A 27157-nucleotide genomic window follows, 5' to 3' on the forward strand; every position below is an offset into this window, starting at 1 on the left:
AGAGAGAGAGAGAGAGAGAGAGAGAGAGAGGTTCTGATTTCAGGTTGTTTGGTTAATATTACCAAAGAGCACTGGACTGATTACAGTAGGAAAGGGGCAATGACTCAGGAGCTGTGTCTTAGACACACACTGAACGCTCTCTCTCTGGCTGGGGTTACAGATAAGGAGAGGTAATTTACCATACAGAGGTAAACTGATTTATGACTATAAGTGCTCAAAATATCTGAGTGCTTTAACAGCTTCAGATAGGCAGGCTGGTTTTTTAACAGTAGGCGATCACAGAACAGCCCAACAAGGCAGGTGAGGAAGCAACTAACCTAGTCTAGTGGGTGTCACATATCCCTTTCACATGTCGACCTTTAATAATAGTATTGTTCTCACTGGCAGTGAGCTCTCACGCATCTCAAGAGTCCCCTGTTAATTAAAGCTACTCTGATGGGCACTCCCTCTGACCAGAGTCAAATGGGTCAAAGGAGATAAAAGACTTGAAAAAGCACCCAGGGCCTTGATGATCTGTGGAAAGCAAAGAAGCAAAGAGGATTCTAGAGACTGAGGTGGGAGGAAGAGGAAAGGCATAAGTGGAGTTCAGTAAGTCTGCAATGAAAGCCAGCAGAGTGAAACTCACTAAAACCTTAGAGGCTTGGGCAAGTCTGCTCAGGATACTGGGGGAGCCCCTCAAGCCTGTGAATAAGTAAGTGCCTGTTTCCTTGTGGACCAGGTGATGTGGGCAAGAGTCTTAGGCTTGGTCCAGAAGGACGTTATGAGAACTAAAGAGAGAGCTTCTGAAAGGGATACATTCATGGGCAAGCGAGAAGTGTTTGGGTTGGCTCCTAAAGGAGAGAACAGATTGTAGCATAGTTCTGCAGGTGCTGACCAGGACCTGGGACATGTCCTCAGAAAGCCCAGGGAACACTGACTACTTTCAGGACCACTTTACATGACTGTGGATCACTGCTGAGGTTGACTATCCAGGATCTGGTCCACAACAGTGGATTCAGGGATGTGAAGACAAGATGTGCTTTCTCATATATGTCAGGCCGACAGAAGTGAGTCATTTCTCATCTCTGGGCTAGAATGTCCTCTTCCAAAGGCTGATGTAAATCTCATGGAGCTGTTATAAGAGTTAACAGTTAGGTGTCTAGGGCTGGAGAGACAGCGTCAGCTGGAGAGGTGTCAGCAGTTAAGAGCACTGTCTGCTCTTCCAAGGTCCTGAGTTCAGTTCCCAGCAACCACATGGTGGTTCACAACCATCTGTAATGGAATCCTATGCCTTCTTTTGGTGTGTCTGAAGACAGCGACAGTGTACTCATATACATAAAATAAATAAATCTTTAAAAAAGAGAGTTCGGGTGTCATCATGCTTTGATAATGGCATAGCTGCTTTCCACCTCAGCCATTGTCCTTCGTTCATTTGCGTATCTCAATAACCTGGTCACAGGAAATACAACCCAGACTCCACTTTAACCATGAGGAGCACCCCAGTGACCTTCAAGTCCTTTACAGAGGAACTGGGGCTGCACTCTACTCAGCAGAGAGCTCACTTGCAGGCGATGAGGGACTGGGCTGGGCTCTGTGTTGCCTATGGCCCCCTGCGAGTGCTCCAAAGATAAGTTCATTTGTTTTCTTCACAGAATCATTAGTTCAGAAGTATGAAAAGAAGCCAACAAAAATGTCTTCCAGATTTACGGGGATTGTAAGGAGCTTGAGTTGTAGAGTTGAGACCATGGCACTTTCCAGAGTAGCTGAACTAAGATTAGGAAGCTTAGGCAACAGCCAGTGCCTGGGAATCAAAGTCAAAACATCCTGCTGGGTGCCTGGAAGGTAGTGGGACAGGATGAGAGTGCAGGGTTTCTCCTTCTAGAAGACTTGTTCTAAGCTTCCATAGCTCATCTTCAGCTGCAACGTCTTCACTGTGCTTCACTTAGCAGCAGCACGGGCGCTGCTCTAATCAAAGTCCTAGTGGCAATAGAGCTGGCATGGAATGCACACTGAAAGGCCTGCAGCCAGATTCCTTTGGCCTAGGGCCTTCCGAGCGGCATTTCGCTTCCCTGGAACCCATAGGGCAGCACAAGCTGAGGAGTGGCTGCAGACCCAAACACTTTTACCAAAGGCGACAAAGGCCAAAGGAAGCCAGGTCTTAAGGACTCTCCAGCAAAGCCCCAGGCTACTTCAAAGACAAAATCCAGTAGGTGAGAGGCCAAAATGGAGTCCTCTTTCTCCCACTGCAGTGCACAGAGAAGCCAATGAACCCAATCTCTGAGAACATCTTGAGTCAGGAGCCTGTGTTCTGATTCTAACATTGCCCATAGACACTGTGTAACTGTTAGATGGGTCACTTAATCTTTGTGTGTCTCAGTTTCCACATCTTTCAAAGGGAAATAAGAAAGTGGCTTCCTCATAGTATTGCTAGGATAAACAAAGACACAAAGTGGAATTGTCATTTTAAAAAAACCTGTGGAAAACTGTTTTTAAGTTCACATAAATTATCATTCAATAGTGAGGTGCTCAAAATATTTGGTATCTTCGAGTTTCATATCTTTTATTCACTCAACCCCAGTTTAAAAGCAATAAATCCCAGGCTTGGCAGTGGTGGCGCACACCTTTAATCCCAGTGCTCAGGAGACAGAGACAGATGGATCAATGAGTTCAAGGTCAGCCTAGTCTACAGAGTGAGTTCTAGGACAGCATAGGCTACACAGAGAAACCCTGTCTTGAAACAACAACAAAACACATACACACATACATACACACACACATGCACATGCACGCACGCACACAGAGAGTGCAACAATCCCTTCAAATTAGAGCACTTTTCCTTATTGTGGTCTCTTTGCCATCCCAAAGCTTCCTCTGGACCACAATAACAGCCCTTTACTGGGAACCTCAGACACGAAGCGTTATAAAAACACCTTTGACAGTACCACCCCACCTGCCTGCCCCTTACCTTAATCATAACATGGGCCCAGGCCAGTCATGAGGACAGAGAACAGTTGAGAACAAGAAGTTAGAGAGCTGACTAACTCCATTGTCAAGCTGCAGACACCCAGAATGAACATTTCCCTTTGTTACTCAAAGAGCCCTAGAGTCACTCATACAGGTTACAGTCTCTGTGCTTGAATGTGGTCCCCTCCTTTCCTCCACACTATATGTAAGAACACAGCTGTGCACCCCACCCCAACCCCTGCCCCCATCCCAAACAAGAGCAGTGTTTTTCCTGCATGGTTTTCCCACCACTTAAGCACCAGCAAGTCCTTGACTTCCTGATGAATTCTGGGAACTGATAATGGCTGCTTTGGCTCATCTTCTAATGTGTTTGCCAAGGGAGAGCATTGGCAATTCAAACCGACATCCCTCCTTCCTGTCAGGATCTTCTTTCTCACATGTTCCCATTCCCTGGACCAAGACAGACTGGGGTTTTGAGCCAAAGGACTTTGCCTCACTTCCTGTCATTGATCAGACACTGGATTCAAAGCTCTTGATATCTGATAGTCCTTGAAGTCTTGGCTTCCTCTTCCTTCCCACAGCCTCTATCTTCATTTAACTTCCTCAGTACTGTTCTTTTGTACCACTGACCTCTGGTTGAAGTGACCTCTCAAATATCCCTCTTACCTGAAAATCCTTCAGTCAATCCCCCAACCCCAACACTGAATTCCAAATCCAAGCATAAAAGGCAAGGCCTTCCAGCCACTCCCCTTCCCAAGGGCATTTCCTGTTCCTGCCAAGCCCATTCATCTAAAACCCCTGTGAGAGCCCCGGCTTTCTCTCAGCTTTAACCTACCAAGGCTGCCATTTCTTTCCACTGTAACCTTTCTCCCTCAACTAGCCCAACTCCTTCACATCCAGGAGGTGTCCTGTGAGCAGCCTCCTCTCTCCAAGGTAAGTGCTCCAGGCAGGTGCACCTCAATGACTGCTGTGGCCCACCATCACAATTTACTGTTTATCTGTCACCAGACAGCAACTCCACCGTGAGATGGACCACCTTGCACACCAGTATGTGCTGAGCACCTACAACATTTGAAATTCTAGTACGCATGTGTGCACTTGTGTGAATGTGTGTAAAATTCGTTAACATTGGATGAATAAACAAATAGGTGGATTAGATGGCTACTAAGACCTACACAGGGCCTATTTGCAGCACATGTAGACCAAACCATTTTCAACATAGTAGGTAAAACAGGAGAGCCATAGACAAAAGGCCACTAGTGTCAGGTCTTTGAGAGTCACTTGAAGCTTCTAGTCAACATTCATTTCTACCTTTGCTTCCTTTTCTAAAGCACTTTTTTTTTTTTTGGTTCTTTTTTTTTTTTTTTTCCGGAGCTGGGGACCGAACCCAGGGCCTTGCGCTTCCTAGGTAAGCACTCTACCACTGAGCTAAATTCCCAGCCCCTCTAAAGCACTTCTTGAGCACGGTGAGGCCGACTGATCTAGAGCACAGTACTCCTAAGAAGATGGGGGGGTGCATGGGGTAACTAGCAGAAGCAAGCTGCAAACCAGAGGGATACTGGGGGACGGATGGGCAAGCTGGGAGTTGTACAGACTGGCCAACAGGGCTTTAGAGCCAGGACTTGAGGGAGGACCAGGAAGACTGGGGGCACGGGCCTCAGGAAGGCACAGGTAAGACGGAGAGCATGACACAGTCCACCTAGGCGGAGGACAGAGAGGAAAGAAGGCAGAGAGAGCTCAGGAATTGTCAGGAGCTGGGTACTGCCAGGGCCAGTGAGTGCTTGCAAACGAGAGGACGACTAGACAAGAGGCCTCTGATAACTCATCTTCAGGTGGACTCCATGTCTGTTCTGCAGGTGCTCAGCTGCCTCTGCAAGGACATCTCTGCTGTCCATGCACCTAACCAATTCCACAGGTTCTAGCCTAAGGCCAATAACTTTGGGTAGTGGAGTCACATAAAATATCTTCCCTCATTTACATTGCAGAAAGGATAAAGGCTGCACCTTGGGTTCTTAAGAAGCTTAGCTCTCCTGGCAACCACAGGCCATAGGGCTTCAGTTTCCTTAGTTACTCGGTGGTGAGGCTCACCTCAGACAGCCATTAGGAAGGCAAGGTTGGATGGTAAAGTGCCACACTCCGTTCTGAGCATAGAATACATTGACTCTTTCCCCTTCCACTCTAAGTGAAGCCCAGCAAGCCCATGTGGGAGTGCAAGTGGAGGTGGGGAAAGACCTTCATTGCTGACTTAGGGGCAAAGGTAGCTTCCGGGGCTGGAACAGGGACACACCTCCCCGCATCCCATCACCCTTCTCTAGCTGCCTGGTGTCAGGGCTGACAGCAAATCCCAAGTCAGGCTGAGTTAGTACCTTTCTCACCACATTCGGAGAAGAGTGCTGGGAGCTGCTGTCCACTGAAGGGGCACTGTGAGGAGTTTCTTCCCCAGATGTCTGGGACAAGGAAGTGGCAGTATTCTTGTCAACAGGTAGAGCTGGCTTTGGGCCCTCAGATGCTGGTGGTTCCTCTGTAACCTAGAAAAGAAATAACAACCCTGGATGGATTTCCCCAAAGAGAATACTAAGGGACTAATGGGCCCTACCCCTTGTAGCAGTTTTATACACATTGAATGGCTTAAATTTTCTCAAGAAGAAAAATAGTCTGGGTTGGAGAAATGACACAGTCAGTAAAGTGCCTGGAATACAAGCAGAAGACCTGCGTTCAGATCCCAGAACCTACATAAGACTTGGGAATGAACTCCAGAGCTAACATAGAGAGCAGAGAAAGGCTCATAAGCCAGTCAGCCTAGCCAGTCTGTGGTGGTGCATGCCTTTGATTTCAGGAGGCAGAGACAAGCAGAGTTCTGTGAGTTTGAGGCCAGCCTGATCTACTGAGTAAGTTCCAGGGCTACACAAAGAAATCCTCTTGAGAGAGGAGGAGAGGAGAGAGACCCTATCTCAAAAACTAAAGCAGAAGGCTGGAGAGATGGCTCAGTGGTTAAGAGCACTGACTGCAATTCCAGAGGTCCTGAGTTCAATTCCCAGCAACCACATGGTGGCTCACAACCATCTGTAATGGGATCTGATGCCCTCTTCTGGTGTGTGTGTGAAGACTGTGACAGTGTACTCACATACATGAAATAAACAAAGCTTTGAAAAGAAACTAAAGCAGAGTTCTGGCCTATATAAACACATGCAGACAAATGCAGATGCACACTCATACACACACACACACACACACACACACACACACACACACCACGCACGTGCGTGAGTTTTGACCTAACCCAAAAGCATGTGTGATGGGTTGGTTGGCTGACTAGTTGGTTAGCTGGTTGGTTAGTGTGGTTTGAATCTGGGTTTATTTCACTGTCAATTGTTACAGTGCTAGGATTCAGGCCCAGAGTCTGTGCATGATAGCAAGCACTCCACAACGTACCACTGAGAAAGCGTCAAGTCTGTCACAGTCTGTACTTCTGTCAGCCTGTGGCCCTCTCTGACTCCTGCACTCTGCTCTGTCACAACAGAGATTATTTTACACTTCTTCAGAGGAACCAGGCCTCAGGAGTTGACAGCGGAGACATTATCTAGGAAGCATGAATGTGAAGCTTTATGTTTTACGATGAAACAAGTCTCCAGAGCCTCTCTGAAGATGAGTAATCATGGAGTTAAAGGGGATAACACCGTGGGAAATGTGGCCAGGGGTGGGGAAACAGGCTGGTCAGGAGATCTAGAGAAAAGTAACTAAGAATTAAGACGTGGAACGGCAAAGATCCCAAAGCAATAAACAAACTCAGTCATCTTCAGTGAGAAAGCAGGGTCAGTGTTCGATACTCCAGCATTCCCTAGGGAGAGATCTAGCCTCTTCTGTGGCATTAAAGACAAATATGCAGACCCAGATCCCAGGCTTAGCGCCTCTTCTCAACACTGTATGGTCTCTAGGCAAACTGCTGGCCCTTACCAACCCCACTCCACATCTACAAGCTACGGGTAGCACCACCTACAGTACACAGCTGTTGATGTGATATTCTGCATGTGTACAAAAAGAGCATATCTAGCTTTGCAGATATGAAATAAAGTTTAAACTATCCTTGGGATGTTGTAAAAGTGCCACCCACTGATGTCTGATGCCACCCTCGTTCCACTCCTTGAGCTCTCCCAAAACGCTGCACAGACACAGCAGAGATCGCTGCCCTTTATCCTGACTCTGGCAGGGGTTCAGCACCACTCTGACAATACCATCTGTTGGGCTTGAGTCACACTGGTGCTTACCATGGTGCTTATACATGAGACTCTGAGCTCAGGTCCCCAGAACCCGCATAAAAAGAAGTCAAGAAAGGTCAGTGGGAGCTGATAATCCCAGTGCTGGGAATATGGAGACAAATGGGTCCCTGGGGCTTGCTAGCCAACCAGTTGAGCCAAATTGGCAAGACCCAGGTTCTATAAGACTGTTATGGTGATGATGATGATGGTGGTGGTGGTGGTGGTGGTGGTGGTGGTGGTGGTGGTGGTGGTGGTGGTGGTGGTCAAAAAGCAATAGAGGAAGATGCCCGATATTAAACCCTACCTTCTACATAAACCAACTCCTTCTGCTCTCTTTCCCCCATCACCTTTTCCCTCTCCCCCTTCTCCTCCCAACTCACCCTCTCTCCCCTCTCCCCTCGTTACTTTTCTCGTTTCTCCTCTCCCCACTCTTTCTCTCTCTTTCTCTCCCCACCCCTCACAAGTATCGTTTTGTTTTCAAAGGTACTATCTATGGTCAAAATCCCCAATGTCATCCCTGGGGATAGGGCTAAGTCAAGCCACTGTAAAGAATACTGCGCCCAGACCTCTATACAGACCATGCACCACTATGTCTGCCACAGCTTTGCTGAGCAGAGAGAGTTGGGGTAGCTTTCAAATGTGAGGGCTAAACTAAAGACCACTCTTTGATGAAGGAACCTGGATGCTGTGTGCCATGGGAAGTTCTGGGATGACAGCTCACCTGCAGGGTATCCTCCTGGCTCTGGGACTGCACGGGTGCCGGCTGCCTCACGATGTAGTTGATCTGCCCCACGATGGTCTGCTGCAGGTGCTGAGGAGACTTGGTCTGACTCAACTGCAGGCTAGGCTGCTGGGCCTGCAGGAGAAGTTCCAAGTCCTTCTGCATCTCCTCTAGCTCAAACTTGTGGTGCATAATGTCCACATTCTGGGAACAGGCAGGCCCAGGAGGGCTCTCGTGCTGACTGGAAGCCAGGTGCTGGGATGGAGGCAAGGGTGGAGGTGCATGCTGGGGGGCGGGCAGAGGTGGGGGTGGTGGGGGTGGTGGCTGCTGCTGTGGCTGCTGCTGAAAGTGGCTGAGCTTTAGCTTCTGATGGTGGCCCAGCTGAACTTGGATGGAGGGTGTCTGTATGGTGGGCTGGGCATGAGCCCCTGGCTGCACATCTTGTGGAGGGACGATGCACACGGGCTGGGAAACCAGCTGCTGTCCTGGCCTTTGGGATGTACCCTCCTGTTCTGCAGGAGGTTGTGGCTCCAACCAGGGCTGCAGCAATTTGGGTGGGTGAGGACTGCAGGCTGGCTCTTTCTCTCTGGGCAGCAGTGTGGGACACTGCAGTGACCCCAGCTGGTGGGGCACCATCTCAGAAGGCTGCCGGAAACTGTGAACAGGGTGGATGCTGGGTGGGGGGACCTGGCCTTTGAGGGAAGGCGAGACTGGGGAGCAGTGGGAGCAGCAGACAGATGAGGAGCACAGGGCTGGAGACTGGAACTTGTGTGAGGGATGGCTGAGCGCCTCCTGCTGAGCCATGGGGGCCTGGTGGCTCTGATAAAAGGATGACTGCCCCTGTAAATTCCCATAAGCGGCAGGCGCAGCATCTGCCCGAGTCAGCTGTCCACCTTCAGTGGTTATGCAGCCTGGAATAGAGAGATTTCTGAAGGTAAGACACGACTGCTCCCTTTTGTTCTTTTCTATTCCCCCTGATCTCCCAGACTCGGTCAACAATGCTTCGAGGGACACTTTCGGGAGCCTGCTTTAGGGGGCCACGGGTATTTGAGGAACTGGGTCACCCTTTACTAAATGATCAACCTTTCAACCCCACTGGGAAATCCACTTGCTCTGCAGTCTAACAGTCCAATGGAGATGCGCTAAAAGAATCCACATGGGGTTGGGGAGGAAGAATATTGGAAAATAGTAAAGGGTACACAGACAGCCTCTAGGCACACATCTGGGAAACTGTTAGACGGTGTAATACAAGACCCATGCCAGGTTGGTGGCCGACACCGGCACTGCCCTTGGGGTTTCTGAGCCTCTGTGAGAACATCGACTCTAGTGTTCTCTCTGTCTACTGCTCCTACATCCCATGGTTCTGAGGATACTTGCTGAGAAAGGACCAAGGAGCTGTCTGATTTACCTCTGGTCCTTTAGTGCTCAGCACCAGACATCGCCTAGGGCAAATTCGGAATTAAATCAAATGGGAGAGGGCAGCAAGAACCTAAATCTGGGGCTAGAAATCTAGCTCATCTGGTGGCCCAACCTGTGCAAAGACCTGAGTTCGGTTCACAGAGCCATAAACTGGATATGGTGGTGCACACTTGTAACCCTGGCGCTCAAGAAGGGAGGTAGAGCCAAGAGAGCTACAAGTTCAATGCCACCCTCAGTCAGCCTAAGCTACATGCGACCCGACCTGTCCAGACAAACAAGCAAACAAAAACAAATCTAGTATCGTTGACTTGCCAAAAATCACAATAAGATCAACAGCCTCAAATCAAAGTGGCAGTTGGTAGCTGGTTTAAGAAGCCATTAGGCTGTCAACACAAGCACATTTTCATGTTGTCTACACTAAGCCTAGAGACAGAAATTGCAACAGAGAAGAAAAGTGCACACAGCCATTAATCTTCTGTTTGCACTTCAACCCCGAAAGGAGGAGTGTGTAGCTTGTACCACACACATATGCCCCATGTCAGCAAAGAGACATGTTCACCTGAACTGCCAAACAGCATTCAGGGGAAGGAACGTCACTGTCTTGTCACCCCCCTCCCCACAATAAAACCACCAAGATGAAAGGAGTGACATTCACACAGAACAAGAAGCTAAGATCTCAGGTGGTGTTGCAGAGTCCCATGGTGCCATTATTTACCTCCCTGCCCCGCACCCCACCCCACCCTACCCCCAACCCCTCTCCCACCCCCTCACATATACACACCACACACACACACACACACACACACACACACACACACACCCCTACACCACCCCATCCCTACACACTTCTACTGAAGAAAAGGCTTGACTGGCTCGGTGATCAATGGCAGTCACACAGCACTTTCTTAGGCGTGTGCTGACCCACTGAGAAAGCACAGCAGGTTGCCTATGCCCAGGCCAAAGGCCACAGCTCACCAAGGGAAGCCAGCTGCTTGGTCCAGAAGTTGGGCTCCCAAGTGAATCTGATACTCCAAGGAGAGCCAGGATCTGTGTTACAACTCGTCTCCAGCAGCCGCTGCATCTGAAACACAATCTGGCAACAGAGCCAAGGTCACAGATTTAGATGTGTGTGCCTGCGTGACAAGTCCTTTCTCCTGCTTTGGACAGGTTAAAGGGCCCAGGTCGTATCCCTCTGGCCCCTAGTCATCCTCCACCGTCTCAGTTCTGTGTCCCCAGGATCTCCCAATCTTCCCAGGCAGTGCTCTTTCTCTTCTCAAAGCCCTTGCACTCATATCTCTTCCTGGCTACAAGTGATTTCTAATAGCCAGGCTGCTCCATTCATCCCACTGTCACCTACCTTAAAAGCTGTGCAGACCCTGTCTGAGCTGGCCATGGCTCTGCTTCTGCCAGCATGTAAAGCCTGTCATCCCACCCGGCTGCCATCTTCCTCTGACACGGCTCTTGCCTGCTGGCCTTCCATACTCTCCCATAACTTAGGGCTTCGGCAAGTGTCCAGTCACACCCTGCTGCCATCTGCTTCCAGATATGGCCCAATCGACATCTTGACCTCTTAAGTCTTTGATTTATTTTTTTAGGTTTGGTTTCTTTTAGAGACAGGGTCTCACATATCCCAGGTCTTCTTCAAATCTATTACCTACCCAAGGAAGACCTTAAACTTCTCATTTCCCGCTCGTACCACCGCATCTGGTTTACGGCGTGTTAGGTATCAACCTAGAGCTTTGAACATTCTAGGCAAATACTCTACAGTTAGCTCTAGTCCCGGTTCCTAGTCTTGATCTCTTTTGTTTGTTTCTGAGATTATATTTTAATTACAAAATTTCTCCCTTTCCTGTCTTCCCTCCAAATCCTTGCATATACCCCTCCCCGCTCTCCTTAAAATTTACACCTTTTTTTGGTTTGGGTTTGGGTTTGGGTTTTTTCTGGTTTTTGAGACAGGGTTTCTCTGTATAGCTTTGGCTGGCCTTGAACTCACAGAGAGAGATCAGCCTGCCTCTGCCTCCTAAGTGTGCTGTTAAAGGCGTGCACTAGCACCACTCACCAAGGTTTCTTTCTCATCATTGTTTTTGCAGGCATATATGTACGCAAATACAGATATATCCCATAATGCAACCTGTTGAGTGCACATAGTTACGTGTATCATTCTTGGTTTCTCTAATGCCAATCAACTTCCATCTGCTCCAGCTCAGTCCCTATACCTACACATTCATCACCTGGACTCATTCTACCCAGGAGGCCATAAACTCCTACAACCCACTTCCTGACTCTAAGGCACTCCTACTGCCTTGAGACATGCTCCCCAATCTCACTGAACTCTGCGACTGCCTCTCCTGCAGTCCACAGGCTTCCCATTCCTCATTACCTTCAGGTCCCATATCGACAGTGTTCTAAGTCTCTCCCCACTACCAGTGCTAACCTCAGGTCAATCCAGGCATCCTAAAGCCTGGTCCAAGACCATGTAAGTGAACATTAGCTCAGGGGCTCCCTTGGAGGGTTCCCTCAGACTTGGGAACTTCTTTATCAGCTTCCGCTTCCATGCTAGGTCGTTCACCCTGACGTTTCACCCTCTCTCTGACCTTTTTATTATCTACCACCTTGTAACTGACAGGGGGAAAAAGAGACCACAAAAAGCGAGTGCTCCAGGAACGGAGGCTGTAGCTCAGTTAGTAGTTTGCCTAGTGTACAGGAAACCCTAGGTTCAATACCCAGCACCACAGAAGCCCAGCATGGTGGTCCACCCCCATAATACAATTCAGGAGAATCAAAAGTTCAAGTCATGCTGAGCTACAAAGTGAGTTTGAAGCCTGCCTGGACCCTGTCTCAGAAATGACAAAAATCCAAATTCTCCAAAATCCCAATCCCTCTGCTTTGTACCCTGAACCGTGTGCACTGCCCTTGTCTGAGGCCGGCCAGCCTCGCACTCTGCCAGCTTTCTCAGAATGCACCCCACCCACCTCTGTTTACTGTCAACCTCTCCCACATGTAAGTGCAAAAGTCTGCCAGGCTTACAAAAGGCAAAGGTCCCCCCAGCTTTCCATCCTTGTCTCCTTTCCCTTCCCTCCTGACCCCCACCTCCCATGCCCAAGCTCCTCATCTGACTTCTGACTCTACTTTGCTGCAACTTCCTTATAAGATCGCCAGGCAGGGCTGGAGAGATGGCTCTTTCAAAAGACTAGGGTTCAATTCCCAGCACCCACAGTGACAGCTCACAACTGTCTGTAACTCCAAGATCTGACACTCCCACACAGACATACGTGCAGGCAAAACACCAATGCACATTTAAAAAAAAAAAAAAACAATCACCAGAGTCCTTGGGACTACGGCTTTGGGGCAGCCTGTCCCTGTCCTTCCTGTCTCACTTCTGTAGTATGGCCAGCAGACACTTCAGTTAGAGCTCTTTTGAAATCTGCGCACTGTGCTTCTTTGCCTGCCCTCTAGACTCTAGGTATGCTCCTCAGCCTTCTCCCTTTTATAGAAATGATGGCACACCCTAGTTTCAGATCTCTCCTCTCCTACATGATGCTGCCATGGTGATTGTCCCAGTAACTGCCACAACATCCTAATCTCCAGCCCCGATCTCCTTTTGACTTTCAGACTCCTCCATCAGACCAGCTCTTTCCACATCCCTTTTCAGATACCTTCCAGTCACCTTAGAGTCAATGCAACCCCCTCTCAAATCTCATCCTCCTCCAGCCTGGAGTGCTGCACTCAGGGAAAAGAGACAGGAGGATCTCAAGTTTGAGGACTGCACGAGCTACCTAACAAGACTCTGTCAACAAACAAACAAACAAACAAACAAACACCTCCTCCTTCTCCAGGGTATCACCATCCTCCCAAGCCCAAGACTTTAAATCTTCTCCAACACCTGCTTTTCTCCTGTTTCTCAACTTAGACCTAGTAGACTTCTGTGAGATCTCTGCACACTGCGTGTGCCCAGGACTATATCTGAATCCATGAGAACTACAGGTCTTCCTTGCTGAGATATCTGGAAGGAAGCGAGATCATTTCTGCAACTGGGTCCCTTGGGCTATGGAACTTGGTAGAAAATGACATTGTCTTACTAACCCCAAACCATGGCTGCGTGAGACAGATTGCTGGACCTACTATCTTACTCCTTTTTCCTCCCAAAACCATACACTTCCAAGGATGGTCCCTCCCCCTTGTGATGCAAGCTCTATTCTGATCTGCTTTCAGACAAGCTGGAGGGGCAGGGTTCCTCTTACCAGCTCTTTGCTGAAAAGGAAGGGGACACTGGTTTTGCTGCAGACAGCCCAATTGATGAAATTCTGCACATGCTCAAACTGACGGTTGAGAACCATGATGCTCTGTAGCTGCTGCTCCAGCTTTCGCTTTCTCTCATTAGTAATGCCCTGGTGCACAGAGAAAAGACAGAGTCCCAGTGTCGTTTGTGGACCTATTTGGGAAGTCTAGTGACCACTGTGTATCAGTATGAACACTGATGGCATCAGACAAGAGAACTTCTTTTTTTTTTTTTTTTTTTTTTTCCGGAGCTGGGGACCGAACCCAGGGCCTTGCGCTTCCTGGGCAAGCACTCTATCACTGAGCTAAATCCCCAACCCCACAAGAGAACTTCTGAAAACAGCCTGGAGCTGTTTGCTGATGGAGAATGGGGGAAGAGATGGTGAGAGACTTTTACAAACAAATGTGGAATGGTGATAAATACAAATTATGAATGAATGAATAAGTGAGTGAATGAATGAATGTCTACATCTCTTGCATACAGACCAGAAAGTTTAAAATACAGTGTGCACTGAGGTTGCTACAAAGGCCGCATATCTGCATGCACACACATTTCTGCTCCTGAGGTGCACACACATACCTCAAGCTCTTCTATGAGTCCATTGGCCTGTTTGTTCAGCTCGTTCATGAGGACCATCTTGGCCATTTTGATCTGGTTTTCCACCTTCCTATGCTGATGTTTCACTTCGAAAATCCTAGAAACATGATGTGACAGAACATGTGGATCCCATTCCTGCTTGCTGAGAGACAGCAAGCACTTGGGGTACCTTGAGATCAGGGACAAGCAGGTACCAAAGAAAAGGAGACCTTTCCTCAGCCCTATTCCGTGTCCCTCCCAGACCCCTTGATCTAAATGGGCTTCCTCTGGGTAAACCTCAAGTCCACAGTCAAGCCCAACCAGTAGCTCACCAGGTAGCACACTGGGATATATGTGTACGATTTCATATGACGTATTGTCCAAAAGGAAGGTGCTCCAAGAAGTGGGAGAGAGAGTGCCCAAGAGTGGAGTACTGAGACTCGTAGAACTAAGGTAGTGTATCTAAGGGCAATGATCAATGACATATTTGGTGTTTCTTTTGAGGGTGATGGAAATGTTCAGTTGCACATTCCTGTGAAGTGCTAAATCAATGAATTACATATCTTTAAGGGCTTCATTTATTATCTCATGAAGAATCTTTAACAGATAAAGGTTATAGGCTTTGTGGTTGCCACAGTCCTTAGCTCAGGTAAGTCACCTAACTCTCTGAGCCTCTGTCTCCTCATTGGTAAAATGAAGAGAAGCTTTAACTGAAATAATTACAACAAATGGTGCTGACTGCAGTCAGCATGTAGAAGAATGAAAATTGATCCATTCTTATCACCCTGTACAAAGCTCAAATCCAAGTGGATCAAGGACCTCCACATCAAACCAGATACACTCAATCAAATAGAAGAAAAAGTGGAGAAGAGCCTCAAGCACATAGGCCCTGGGAAATTGTCCTGAACAGAACACCAATGGCTTATGCTCTAAGATCAAGAATTGATAAATGGGACCTCTTAAAATTGCAAAGCTTCTGTAAGGCAAAGGTCACTGTCATTAGGACAAAATGGCAACCAACAGATTGGGAAAAGATCTTTACCAATCCTAAAACAGATAGAGGGCTTATATCCAAAATATACAAAGAACTCAAGAAGTTAGACCACAGGGAGACAAATAAACCCTATTTAAAAAAAAATGGGAGTTCAGAGCTAAACAAAGAATTCACAGCTGAGGAATATTGAATGGCTGAGAAACACCTAAAGAAATGTTCAACATCCTTAGTCATCAGGGAAACCAAATCAAAACAACCCTGAGATTTTACCTCACACCAGTCAGAATGGCTAAGATCAAAAACTCAGGTGACAGCAAATGCTGGCGAGGATGCGGAGAAAGAGGAACACTCCTCCATTGCTGATGGGATTACAGATTGGTACAACCACTCTGGAAATCAGTCTGGAGGTTCCTCAGAAAATTGGACATTGAACTACCTGAGGACCCAGCTATACCTCTCTTAGGCATATACCCAAAAGATGCCCCAACATATAAAAAAGACACATGCTCCACTATGTTCATAGCAGCCTTATTTATAATAGCCAGAAGCTGGAAAGAACCAAGATGCCCTTCAACAGAGGAATAGATACAGAAAATGTAGTACATCTACACAATGGAATATTACTCAGCTATTAAAAACAATGACTTTATGAAATTCATAGGCAAATGGAGGGAACTAGAAAATATCTTGAGTGAGGTAAGCCAAGCACAAAAAACACACATGGTATGCACTCACTGATAAGTGATATTAGCCCAAAAGTTTAGATTATCCAAGATACAATCCGCAGACCACATGAAGCTCAAGAAGAAGGATGACCAAAGTGCAGATGCTTCAGTCCCTCTTAAAAGGGGGAACAAAAATATTCACAGGAGGAGATATTGAGACAAAGCTTGGAGCAGAGACTGAAGGAAAGGCCATCCAGAGACTGCCCCAGCTGGGGATCCAGCCCATATACATACAGCCACCAAACCCAGGCAATATTAGTGAAGTGCATGCTGATAGAAGCCTGATATAGCTGTCTCCTGAGAGGCTCTGCCAGAGCATGACAAATACAGAGGCAGATACTCGCAGCCAACCACTAAACTGAGAACGGGGTCCCTGTTGGAGAAGTTAGAGAAAGGATTGAAGGAGCTGAAGGGGTTTATAATCCCATAAGAACAAATACCAACTAACTAGAGCTCCCAGGGACTAAACCACCATCTAAAGAGTACACATGGACAGACCTATGGCTCCAGTTGCATATGTAGCAGAGGATGGCCTTGTTGGGCACCAATGGGAGGAGAAGCCCTTAGTCCTGCCAAGGTTGCACCCCCCAGTGTAGGAGAATGCCAAGGCATGGAGGCAGGAATGGGTAGGTGGTTGGGTGGGGGAACACCCTCATAGAAGAAGGGGGTTTATGGATAGGAAACCTGGAAAGGGGATGACATTTGAACTGTAAATAAAAAATATCCAATAAAAAAAAGAATTACAACCAAACAATATGTTTCCCAACCCAGTGGTTCACAATCCCTACTCTTCCGAATACCAGTCATAGCATACAGTGATAACAAGCCACTTACATATTTACATGGGAAACAAGAATGGACAGATCATAACTAACTTGTTGCTATCCCACAGTAAATAGCATTTCCTTCTCCAGAGTCTATGGACTGTGCATGCTCGCTCTCAGGTACCCGTTTCCAGCTGATTCATAAAGAACAGAACTTTGGCCCATACTAACTCTGATTGTCCTGAAATGGCCCAGCCCCAGTCACTGACCGATAGCTCACACACACACCTCACTGATATTGAGACCTCCACGTAAAGGGCTACACAGGCTTATCTGCCAGAGGTGAAAGAGCAGATGTTTTCAGCACTAGCAAGCTATGGCCTGGGCTACCTGTCCTCGATTTGCTTTGCCGATGTCTGCAGGCTGGACTTCTTATGTGCCACCTGGGTAGTCACGCTTTCCAGAAGCATCCTCTGGTTTTGTAGAACTTCTTCCACATGTCTGCACCTAAGAGAGGAGACAAGGCAAGAGCTGAGGAGTTATGGCTCCTCCCCTGAGCACAGTGCACTCTCGGCCTCAGAGGCCGGGATCACACACTGAGTCAAAGGCAGCACCGAAGCCTCTCTCGGTCCATCAGACTTGGAATTTAAATAAGTCCCACGAGAGAAGAGACACCTCAGCCCGTGCTGCAGGTTGGGTTAGCAGAGAGGATTGCTTTGTGTTTTGTTTTGTTTCTTGAGAGAGAGTTTCACTGTATAATCAGATTATCTTCTGGTGTAGCCTGGACTGTCCCCCTGCCTCAGCCCTACAAGTGCTGGGATTACAGAATGCCACCATACCCTCCCTGCATCAGGGAGAGAGAGGGCTTTGGTACCTCGCAGGCCAGAACTCTCGCAGAGCCTCCCATCCCCACTCAGACAACCCGGCAGCCCCACCTGTGCTCCTTGTGCTCCACCATCAGGCAGCTGTGGCAGGTGAGCACATCACATGTTTCACAGAAGAGCTTGAGCACCTCGTGTGTGTGCAGAGGGCAGTACAAGGCGAAGTCCCCAGAGCCGCCGTTGACCCCTGTCAGAGGAGATAGAAGATGAGAGCTTCTGTTCGTGAACACCTTTCTGTAAGTTTTGTTGAGCCCTTGGAGGCTCAGCCCTTGAGGGACGTGGCACAGGCACAGAGCTTGAGGGAGGAGATGTGAACGGGAAGGTCTCTCTTGGGACTGGTGAGACTCAGGGCACAGGGAAGAATTCAAGCTTAGCCTGAATAGATTTGCTCAGCTGCCCAGAAACCTCCCACTCTCGGCCTAGGTCCCTCTGCCTGGCAGAGGTGAAGAGAGCACTTGCCCTGGCTTCTCTGGCACAATGGGAAACCCTCCCAAGCCACCCGAGCCGCGTCAGAACCAGGATTCTGTGCTGATGGAGCTAAGACCAGCTACTCAGCCTTGCTGGGCTTCAGACTAGCAACCAACTCTGCTTCCCGTGGGCTTGACAAACATAAAACCTCTTCCTCAAGACAAAGAAGACTTCCTAAAAGATTGCTGCATAAAACAGTGCAGGATGGACAAAAGGACAAGAGTGGACGGGATTGTTAAGTCTCTGTGGGGGACATATCTCTCTAAATAGAAGTAGAAGGTAGGAGCTCGATTAGCTTCCATGATTCAAGACCATGCTCCGAGCACCAGCTCACCCACACGCACCCACCCCACATCTCCCCCACCCCCAGCCCTCCAGTGAAAGACGGGAGTGAGTCACCCCTCTGACTCTGCAGGAGGCATTCTCCCTTTCCAAAAGACTCAAAAATCATCCCCACTGTCTCCCTTGACTGGAAAAGGAGGTCAGAGAGCTACTCTCGAGGCACCTGAGGGGTCCACACAGAAGCAGGGTAGGGGGCTGGTACCTGAGGATCCCTTCTGTGCCCTTGCAAAGAGTGGGCCCCCTGGGGCTGGGACATGCCGGTGCTCCTCCGTGCAGGAGCTGCACAGCCAGCGGTTGCAGTACGTGCAGAGGATGTGCGCCGCCCGCTTCTCCTTGCACTCAGAGCAGCTCTGGAAGCAGAGAGTCCAAAACTCAGTGACCGTCTCACCGCGGAGGCTTGCGGCTGCAAGTAGCGTGCTCTAGGGAACAGGGTCCTGATGGACTGTTTCACCAGGACTAAGGAGAGCAGTCTACGGGAGGGCTGCCTGTCTCGGTCTGTGCAGAAAAGCACCCTCTGTGACTAAATGGACAGTGGCTATCCTCTACTAAAGCTAAGGAAAACCAGTAAGCCAAGGCTCTTCCATTAAGGCATGCACAGAATGGTCAGGGTGACACACTTTAGATGGTTAATGCTGGGACAATAAATAGCACATGACAAGTGCTAAGGACATTTGCAGAAGGAGGTTTCCAAGAACTAGGCCTAAGAATGGCTGGGAACTTTCTCACCAATAGGAAACGGCTGTTGATTCCTCAATGGCAGAGGTAGATGAGGGGAAGGGTAAAACTCAAGCAAAAGCAGAGCATTTGACTTCTTCAAAGGGGAGAAGGCCTAAAACGTCAGTGTATCCAGGGTGATGAACATGCAGGGCCAGAGAGCACACAGGGCCAGCTTCACAGGGCCAGCTTCAGAGCTATGCCTCACACCTGGAGTCTGCCTGACCTAACACCTCCTCCTCACCTCGACCAAACGGTCGTTTCATCAGCAGATGTAATGCTAGGTCTGGTGGAAACTATTATGAATACGCAGACCAACGATCTACCTAATCCATGCCCAATTCATAGAAGCCACTAACCCAGAAAGATTGACGAATCTTCCTATGAACATCTTAGAAGTCGAATGCAGGAGTTTATCTGCTTAGCACCATAAGCCCTAGAGTGTAAGACAGTCAGTAGGAATTAGATGCAGGAGCAAGGAAGTAAATTAGTAAATGAATGAAATGCAGTGATAAGGTTATGCCAGGAGAGAGAGAAGGCAAGCTAGTCAGTAAGTAATGCAAAATTCAGAAACAGAGGGGAAAGGTTGAACTATCACAGACAAGATTAAAAGCCCATTACATCTAAGCTGGTGTGTGAATTTTCAACGTAGGAGGAAGATAAAGAAAGGCCTGGTACGGATGCTTTCAGTAAGAGCCATGAAAAAAAGAAAACACTGAAATAGATTAATGTGCCTTAAGATACCTTCACCTTCCGCTCAAAGCATGTAATTTCACACAGGAGAGAATTGCTCTGCTTCTCCCAATTAGAACATTTTTTATTTCCTCCTGAGTGGATGGATGGGTGAGTAGATGGGTGGGTAGGTGGATAGATGGATGATGGATGGACAGATGGATGGATAAGAATAGCTGGTAGTGGAGTCACAAGTCAGGGACAGAGGCTAGACCTATAGACAGGGGTCTCATCAATTTCTGTAAACCATCACCTGTAAATTTCCTTGTCCTGACTTACCCTGGCCATTGTGGGTTTCCCAGGAGAAAAGCACTGAAGAAAAATATGTTCAGTTACATCTCTGGTAAGATAGATGCGCTGACATCCAGGGCAGGAGATGAGCTCTAGCAGGGAAAGACAGACAGTGGAGTCAAGGCAACAGAGCAGGTTATAATAAGGCCTAGGAGGCTTTCTACTACCCAGCATCCAGATATGGTCAACACCCCCTGTGATCCCTGTTCAGTAGCACAGCCTACAGTTACCATGAACATTACCATCCTATCAGAGGCCTGCCCTACAGACCACCAGACTAGCCTCTTCTCATTCCAGTCTTTACTTAATCTATCTTCCTCTCCTCTGCAGGAGCCAGGCCATTGCAAGCTCAGGCCTCTCTCCTTCTGACCATCAGGTGCCTCCTGCTGCTCCAGTTCCTCATTCTACAGCCCAAGGTCCCAGTTCCTGGTCTTGGAAGGGTTAGCATAGCCCAGAGGACAGCAGTAGTCATTAAGGTTACCATGTTATCCAGATTACTTCAGAGATCCCAAAGCTAGAGCTTCCAGAAGTTCTCTAGCAAGAGGAAGATCTACATCCACCTGCTCTGCCTGCTCGTAGGAGGTGTTTAACTCTTGGTTTAACCAACAAGTCTGTTTCTGGGGCTTAGAGTCCTGTTGCTGGGCTGCCTCCACCTACAGTCCTAGACCAGGTTAGGTACACTACATGCCTCACCTGTGAACAGCCCGACTCACTCCCTCTCCCAAAGGAATACAACCGTCTCCAACACATTCCTCAGCATGGTGGACATCTAAACTACACAGGCAGCAGGAGGCTGCCACCCTGGAGACAGCCGTGACTCTTCAGACCCATTTAAAAACAGCCAAAGCTCTGGGAATGGGAAGAGGGCAAAGTATCTGTGTTCATGCAGGAGGCTGATGTAAAAAGGAACTGGTGATAACAGGACTTGTAATAATGCTTAACGGTCTTCTCTCTCTTCCCATCAACATAGAGAAGAACACTACAGAGGCAAGTGCTCTACAAGGCACCCAGAAAAATGCAAGCGCAAATATCACATTGGCCACCCAGTGACCTTGGGCAAGGTGCCTCATCTCAACTGACTCACCTATTCCTATTTCATTATATGTAAAAGAAACAAGAAAAATGAGAGTCCTTTGATAGAGAGGAATGGAGACACACATCTATACTCTCAGCACTTAGGGAATCTGAGGCACAAGACAACGCACGTTCAAGGGCAGTGGGGATTATGGAGCAAGATTCTGTGGCAAAAAGACAGAGAGACAGGCTGATGAGATGGCTCGGTGGAGAAAGGTGCTTGCTGCCAAGCCTGACAACCTTCGTGGTAACCTCTGAACGCACAGATAGAGGGAGAGAAGCAGTTCTTTCAGGTTGGCCTCTGACCTCTACATGTGTGCTATAGCACATGTACACACACACACACACACACACACACACACACACACACACACACACACTAGGGTTGCCAGGAGAATTAAGTTAAATAGTCTTTGAGAAAACATAGTCCTCCTTAAATGCTGACTTTGAATTCAGAATGTCTCTCACATCCTCTCCACAGTATGATGAAAAGCAGATAAAGAATGGAGCACACTGAGAAAGTGCCACAACCTCTTCCTCTCCTGGAGAGAATTCCTGTGATCCCTTTTGTTTTTTAAAGACACACTTTCATTATATAGCCCTAGCTGGCCTGGAACTCACTATGCAGCCAAGGTAGGCCTCGAGCTCACAGAGGTCCTCTCTGCCTCTGCCTCTGCCTCTCTGCCTCTCTGCCTCTCTGCCTCTCTGCCTCTCTGCCTCTCTGCCTCTCTGCCTCTCTGCCTCTCTGCCTCTCTGCCTCTCTGCCTCTCTGCCTCTCTCTGCCTCTCTCTGCCTCTCTGTCCCTCTGCCTCTCTGCCTCTCTGCCTCTCTGTCCCTCTGCCTCTCTGTCCCTCTGCCCCTGCCCCTGCCCCTGCTCCTGCCTCTCTGCCCCTGCCTCTCTGCCTCTGCCTCTCTGCCTCTCTGTCCCTCTGCCCCTGCCCCTGCCCCTGCTCCTGCCTCTCTGCCTCTGCCTCTGCCTCTCTCTGCCTCTCTGCCTCTCTCTGCCTCTCTGCCTCTCTGCCCCTGCCCCTGCCCCTGCCCCTGCCCCTGCCTCTGCCCCTGCCCCTGCCCCTGCCCCTGCCTCTGCCTCTCAAGTACTGGGATTAAAGGCGTTTACCACTGGCCTGGCCTCTCTTGTGATCCTAACATCAAATGGACTCTTGGGAATGGGAAGATGGCTCAGTGGGGAGAAATAGGGGCAAAAACGAGTTCCTGGAGCTCTCTGACCAACTAGCCTAACCAAATTGGGTTAGCTTCAGGTTCAGTGAGAAATCCTGTCTCAACTCATAAGATAGAGGGGAACTGAGGTAGACATTTTATGTTGGCCTGTGATCTTCACATGTGCATACCACCCACACATACATGAACACTGTACATACATGCACGCACGTGCACACACACACACACACACACACACACACACACATACCCCAAGGAGAGAGAGTACTCTTCATCTCCATCCACTGAATTTGTAACTAGACCTCAGGGACCTGTGCAACTCTCCTCTTGCTCCTAGAATGCTCCATCTGTTCTGTGAAAAGTTGAACCTGGGACTCAGATTGCTGAAAGACATCAGGCTTTGAGGAAGAGGCCATGGTTATCTCAAGCATTCCTTATAAGGCCACCCTAAAGCAGCCAGACCAAGTGCTCTACCAATCCAATAAAGACACGGGAGTACAGCCAAGACTGGCCAAACTCAGCCCAGACTATCCAGAAAATTCCAGTCCGTATCACCAACCTGGAGAGCCACACGCCAAAGAAATTTGCTTTAACCACCACGTTTTTGGAGTGGCTTTACAGAAAAAGCTCTTTATTACTATCTGGAAAATCCACAACGTCACAGAAAACACTAAGATTTGAGTGGCAGAATTATATCCGAATCCCCTGGATATTTTCCTGTTGGTCGACACTCTCCACAGGTGGCACCATCTGGGCTGTCAGATGACTCCATCTACTAGACAGATTCACCTTCAGAACAGAAATCTGCTCCGAGTGCTGAAAGTTACTTTCACAAAACTCCCGACTCCCGGTACCAAGTCCTCACACATTAGAAACAGTCACACATCAAAGCAGGAAAGATGATTCCAATAAGGCCTCATGACACATCATCTGCTTTTCTTGGCCTTAAAGACAAAGCCTTTGTCTGGTATTCATTTTTAACCTGGCCTTACCTCCCTCCAGTCTCAGCCCTAGCTTCATGGCCAGATGCTGTCTATCTTTGGCATGCCGAGTATGTCTGTTGTCGCTGGAACAGCCAAACTTTTGCATGGCTCTGTCTGGGAAAATGCTGTTCCTTCTTGAAATGCTTGTTTTTGCTTCTGTCCTTTTCAGATAAACTCCTATGCATCCTTTCAAACCTGCTCAAATGTTCCACTTTGGAGAAACAGGGCTGATTTCCCCTAGGATCAGTTAATTAGTAACTCCAGTATAATAAGCATCACGGTGCATTTTAACTACCTGCTCATATGTCTGCACACGGAAATAATCCACATTTGGCATTAAAGGATGGCTAGTGGTTTTTACAAGATTGGATAATTGAGTTTCTTTTGCTGTTATGTTCCGTGTGTACTCCTTGCACTCACAGCCACTTTTAGAAGAAGAAGCCACCTGGCAGTTTCTGAATGGTGGGAGAAAGCCATCCTGAGATGACACTCACACGGTATACAGACAAGGCTCAGCTGCTATTACCTGACCGTCAGCATGGGTGATCACCCCCATTCTTTGTACTAAGTTGTTAAAGGGAAGAAGGGAGACTAGGTGCAGCAGGAGACTAGACAACCCTTCTCACGTGCCCTTAGCAGTAGAGCGTCAGGGAAACTCCCTGAGGCAGGACAAGAGAGGACAGTTAGTCAAATGACAACCACACGACCTATATCATCCTTGTCAGAAGGTCAGGTGGACCAGGCACACACCTGTAATCCTAGCACTTGAGAGATCAAGGCAGAACAATTGCCAACTGGTCTGATTCTGGCCGCCTCGGCTACACAGTGAGAAACTGTGTCGAACAAACAAAACAAAAACCAGACTGTGGCGGAGGGGAGGCTGGAGGTAGGGGATTAATCCTCTGAGGTGGGGCTGCTAACTATCAAGACTGGAGGACAGCTGCCCTGCTCAAAGATTCACTATTTACATATTTAAATTGTGTCATATGTAAAATGCAATTCCTTATAGTGTTTGTTTACATTGAAGAGAAGGACCCCTCACCCCCATTTGTTTGTTTTGAGAAAAGAGTCTCATGTAGCCCAGGCTCTTTTTGAACTCAAAATGGGGCCAAGAATGACCCTGAAATTACAAGTGTATGATACCATGCCTAATTTATGCAGCGCCAATGAGATTAAACCCAGGGTATCGTGCATGCTATGGAGACACTCAACCAACTAAACTGCATGAGGGATGTGGAACTTCTAAAGCCAGAGCCTTACTATGTAGCCTCGGCTTGCCTGATTCCTCTGTGTAGAGCAGGCTGACCTTGAACTTGCCATTCATTCTCCTGGCACCGCCTCCAGAGTACTGGGATCACAGATGTGTGTCACCAAGCCCAGCTGTTTTTACTATGTGTTTTTACTATTGAATTAATTCAGTTCACAGGCTTGGTCACTTATTTTCACAACCAAAAACATTATTCTTGAGACACAGGAAACCATAACACAAAGAGATGGATCTTCTGTCTCCAGAAACAAACAGAGACCAGAGGTTTCCCTATGGAGTTAGTGGCCTGGAAAGACAGATCTCAAAGCCATGGTCATTCACTCAGTGTGGTAAGAGAGTTGGGGCCATGATGTAAGTCTGTAATTCTAGCACTCGGGAGACTGAGGCAGGGAAATCTCAAGTTCAAGACCACATTAAGCTACATATCAAGTTTCAGGATAGGCTGTCTCAAAAGTTAAATAGCTATGTTTCTTGCCCTTAAGAGGTGTGATAGAAATTGGCATCTGATTAACACCACTCTCCAACCAGCCACCACATGTGATATCTCATTCAGTCATCAGATCACCTTTTAAGAATAGGTCTTGTCCACATTTTATTGGGGAGATTGAGGTTCCAAGAAGTTAAATTATAGTGGTTTGCAATCCCATAAGAACAACAATATCAACCAGCCAGACCCCCCAGAGCTCCCAGGGACTAAACCACCAACCAAAGAGTACACATGGAGGGACCCATGACTCCAGCTGCATATGTAGCAGAGGACGGCTTTCTTGGGCATCAGTGGGAGCGGAGGCCCTTGGTCCTGTGGCGGCTCGATGCCCCAGTGTAGGGGAATGCCAGGGTGGTGGGACAGGAGTGGGTGGGTGGGGGAGCACCCTCATAGAAGAAGAGGGAGGTGATAGGGGGTTGGAGAGGGGAAAACAGGAAAGGGGATAACATTTGAAATGCGAATAAATAAAATATCCAATGAAAAAAGAAGTTAAATTATCCAAGCCTGTGGCAAATGGAAACCCAAGTCCATTTGCCTTTAAAACCATGTCCTCATGGCCAGGAAGATGGCTGAGTGGTAAAACACTTGCCATGCAAGCATGAGGACCCAGTTCAAATTCCCAGAACCCACAGAACACTGGGTGTTGTGAAGCATCTGTAACCTTGGAACAGCAGCAGGCAGGTAGAAGGTGGAGGGAGACAATAGCATCCCCAGAAGCACACACAGCACTAGTCTGCACTGTATAGCACAGTCACAGACAACAGCAACACCCTGCTTCACACAAGCTGGAAAATGAGGGCTGCCATGCAAAGTGTTTTCTGACCTTTCCACGTGTGTGTGGCACACACACACACACACACACACACACACACACACACAAAACCATGGCCCTTTCATTATGCTATATTCTTTCCTAATTCAATAATAAAGAAATGATATATTTTTATTTTAATTAACTAGGCAGTTTCACCGTGTACAAAATAGTTCATAAATGATCAGAACGCATTTATGATCCCACTATACCTGTAGCCTATACCCAGCTCTGAAAAATGAAATTCTCCAACTGTGCTTAAGGGTTTAAGAAATATAATATTTGAGGAAAAGCAAACAGAATGAGGCTTTTGTGCCTTAATAAAACAAATGTAGACACAGGTGCATTCTTTGCTACAAATCCAAACTATAAAGGGGGACTTTTAACTACCCTGATATGGGCTGGGGCGTGGCTTGTGGGTAGAACATTGGAGTTTCAGGGGGTCCCGAAAGAAACATTCAAAACTAACTCTTCAGGTGGTTACAATGCATTCTTGGTGACGACCAGCACGCTGGACAGTTCTCTTCCTCTGAGAACTCTGTCCCCTTTGTTATGAAGCTTAGGAAGGCAGAAAGTCCAAAAATCTCTGGATATAGCTGTGGTGGGTTTCCCCTCTGACAGACAAATGGATAGATTCCCACACAGAGAAGGAAGCCCTGATACCCAGGAACCCTATGGATGGCACTGAATCAGAGGCTACATTTTACCTCCTCTGACTCCCAACTCAACTAAAAGACCAAGATGTAGTCTGGGCTGCTACTGGGGCTGGAGTATGTGCTGAGCCCAGAAAAAGGAAGGAGGGCCAGTGTGGGTAACTATCCCTCAGCACAAACAACAGGACCAAGGCAACCTTGGCATCAGATGAGAATAGGAGACATCCCAGAATCAGGCATGGGTCAGCTCAGGCCACCAGATGAGCATGGCCATCTTGAGTCCGGTGCTTAGCAACCTGCATGGTTTGTGAAGCTTGTTAACTCTTCATCCCTTGTCCAGGGCTCCATGAAACTGCCACTGGAGCCCCAGATCTCTCTGGCCTAGCAGTGGGAGCCATCTAGGCAGCCTAAAGTGCCTCTGCCAGAGTCGCTTTGAACACTGGATAGACGGGCTCTGTTCCCAATTGCCAATCACATGGAGGATGGCACGAAGGCCTCAAGAGAAACAGGGACGCACAGCTTCAAAACTACTACGACGCCCTCGTGAAACCTCAAACCACCGAGCAGCTTAGAATAACCTCTGTAGCCACAGGTAAGA

General features: G+C 48.1%; 1 protein-coding gene across 10 annotated transcripts in view; it reads right to left on the reverse strand.

The window, feature by feature from the left end:
• Positions 1–27157, reverse strand: part of Trim66 (tripartite motif-containing 66) — a 68091-nt gene that overhangs the window by 16000 nt on the left and 24934 nt on the right. For all 10 annotated transcript variants that reach the window (NM_001191839.3, XM_087570825.1, XM_087570811.1 and 7 more), the window contains 9 exon segments: positions 5310–5471; positions 7921–8831; positions 10315–10432; positions 13581–13727; positions 14198–14312; positions 17068–17184; positions 17613–17745; positions 18571–18718; positions 20094–20197. In NM_001191839.3, coding sequence (NP_001178768.1) covers positions 5310–5471; positions 7921–8831; positions 10315–10432; positions 13581–13727; positions 14198–14312; positions 17068–17184; positions 17613–17745; positions 18571–18718; positions 20094–20197 — 1955 coding nt within the window.

This window comes from Rattus norvegicus, chromosome 1 (assembly GCF_021556685.1).
Source record: "Rattus norvegicus strain SHRSP/BbbUtx chromosome 1, alternate assembly SHRSP_T2T, whole genome shotgun sequence".
NCBI lineage: Eukaryota > Metazoa > Chordata > Mammalia > Rodentia > Muridae > Rattus > Rattus norvegicus.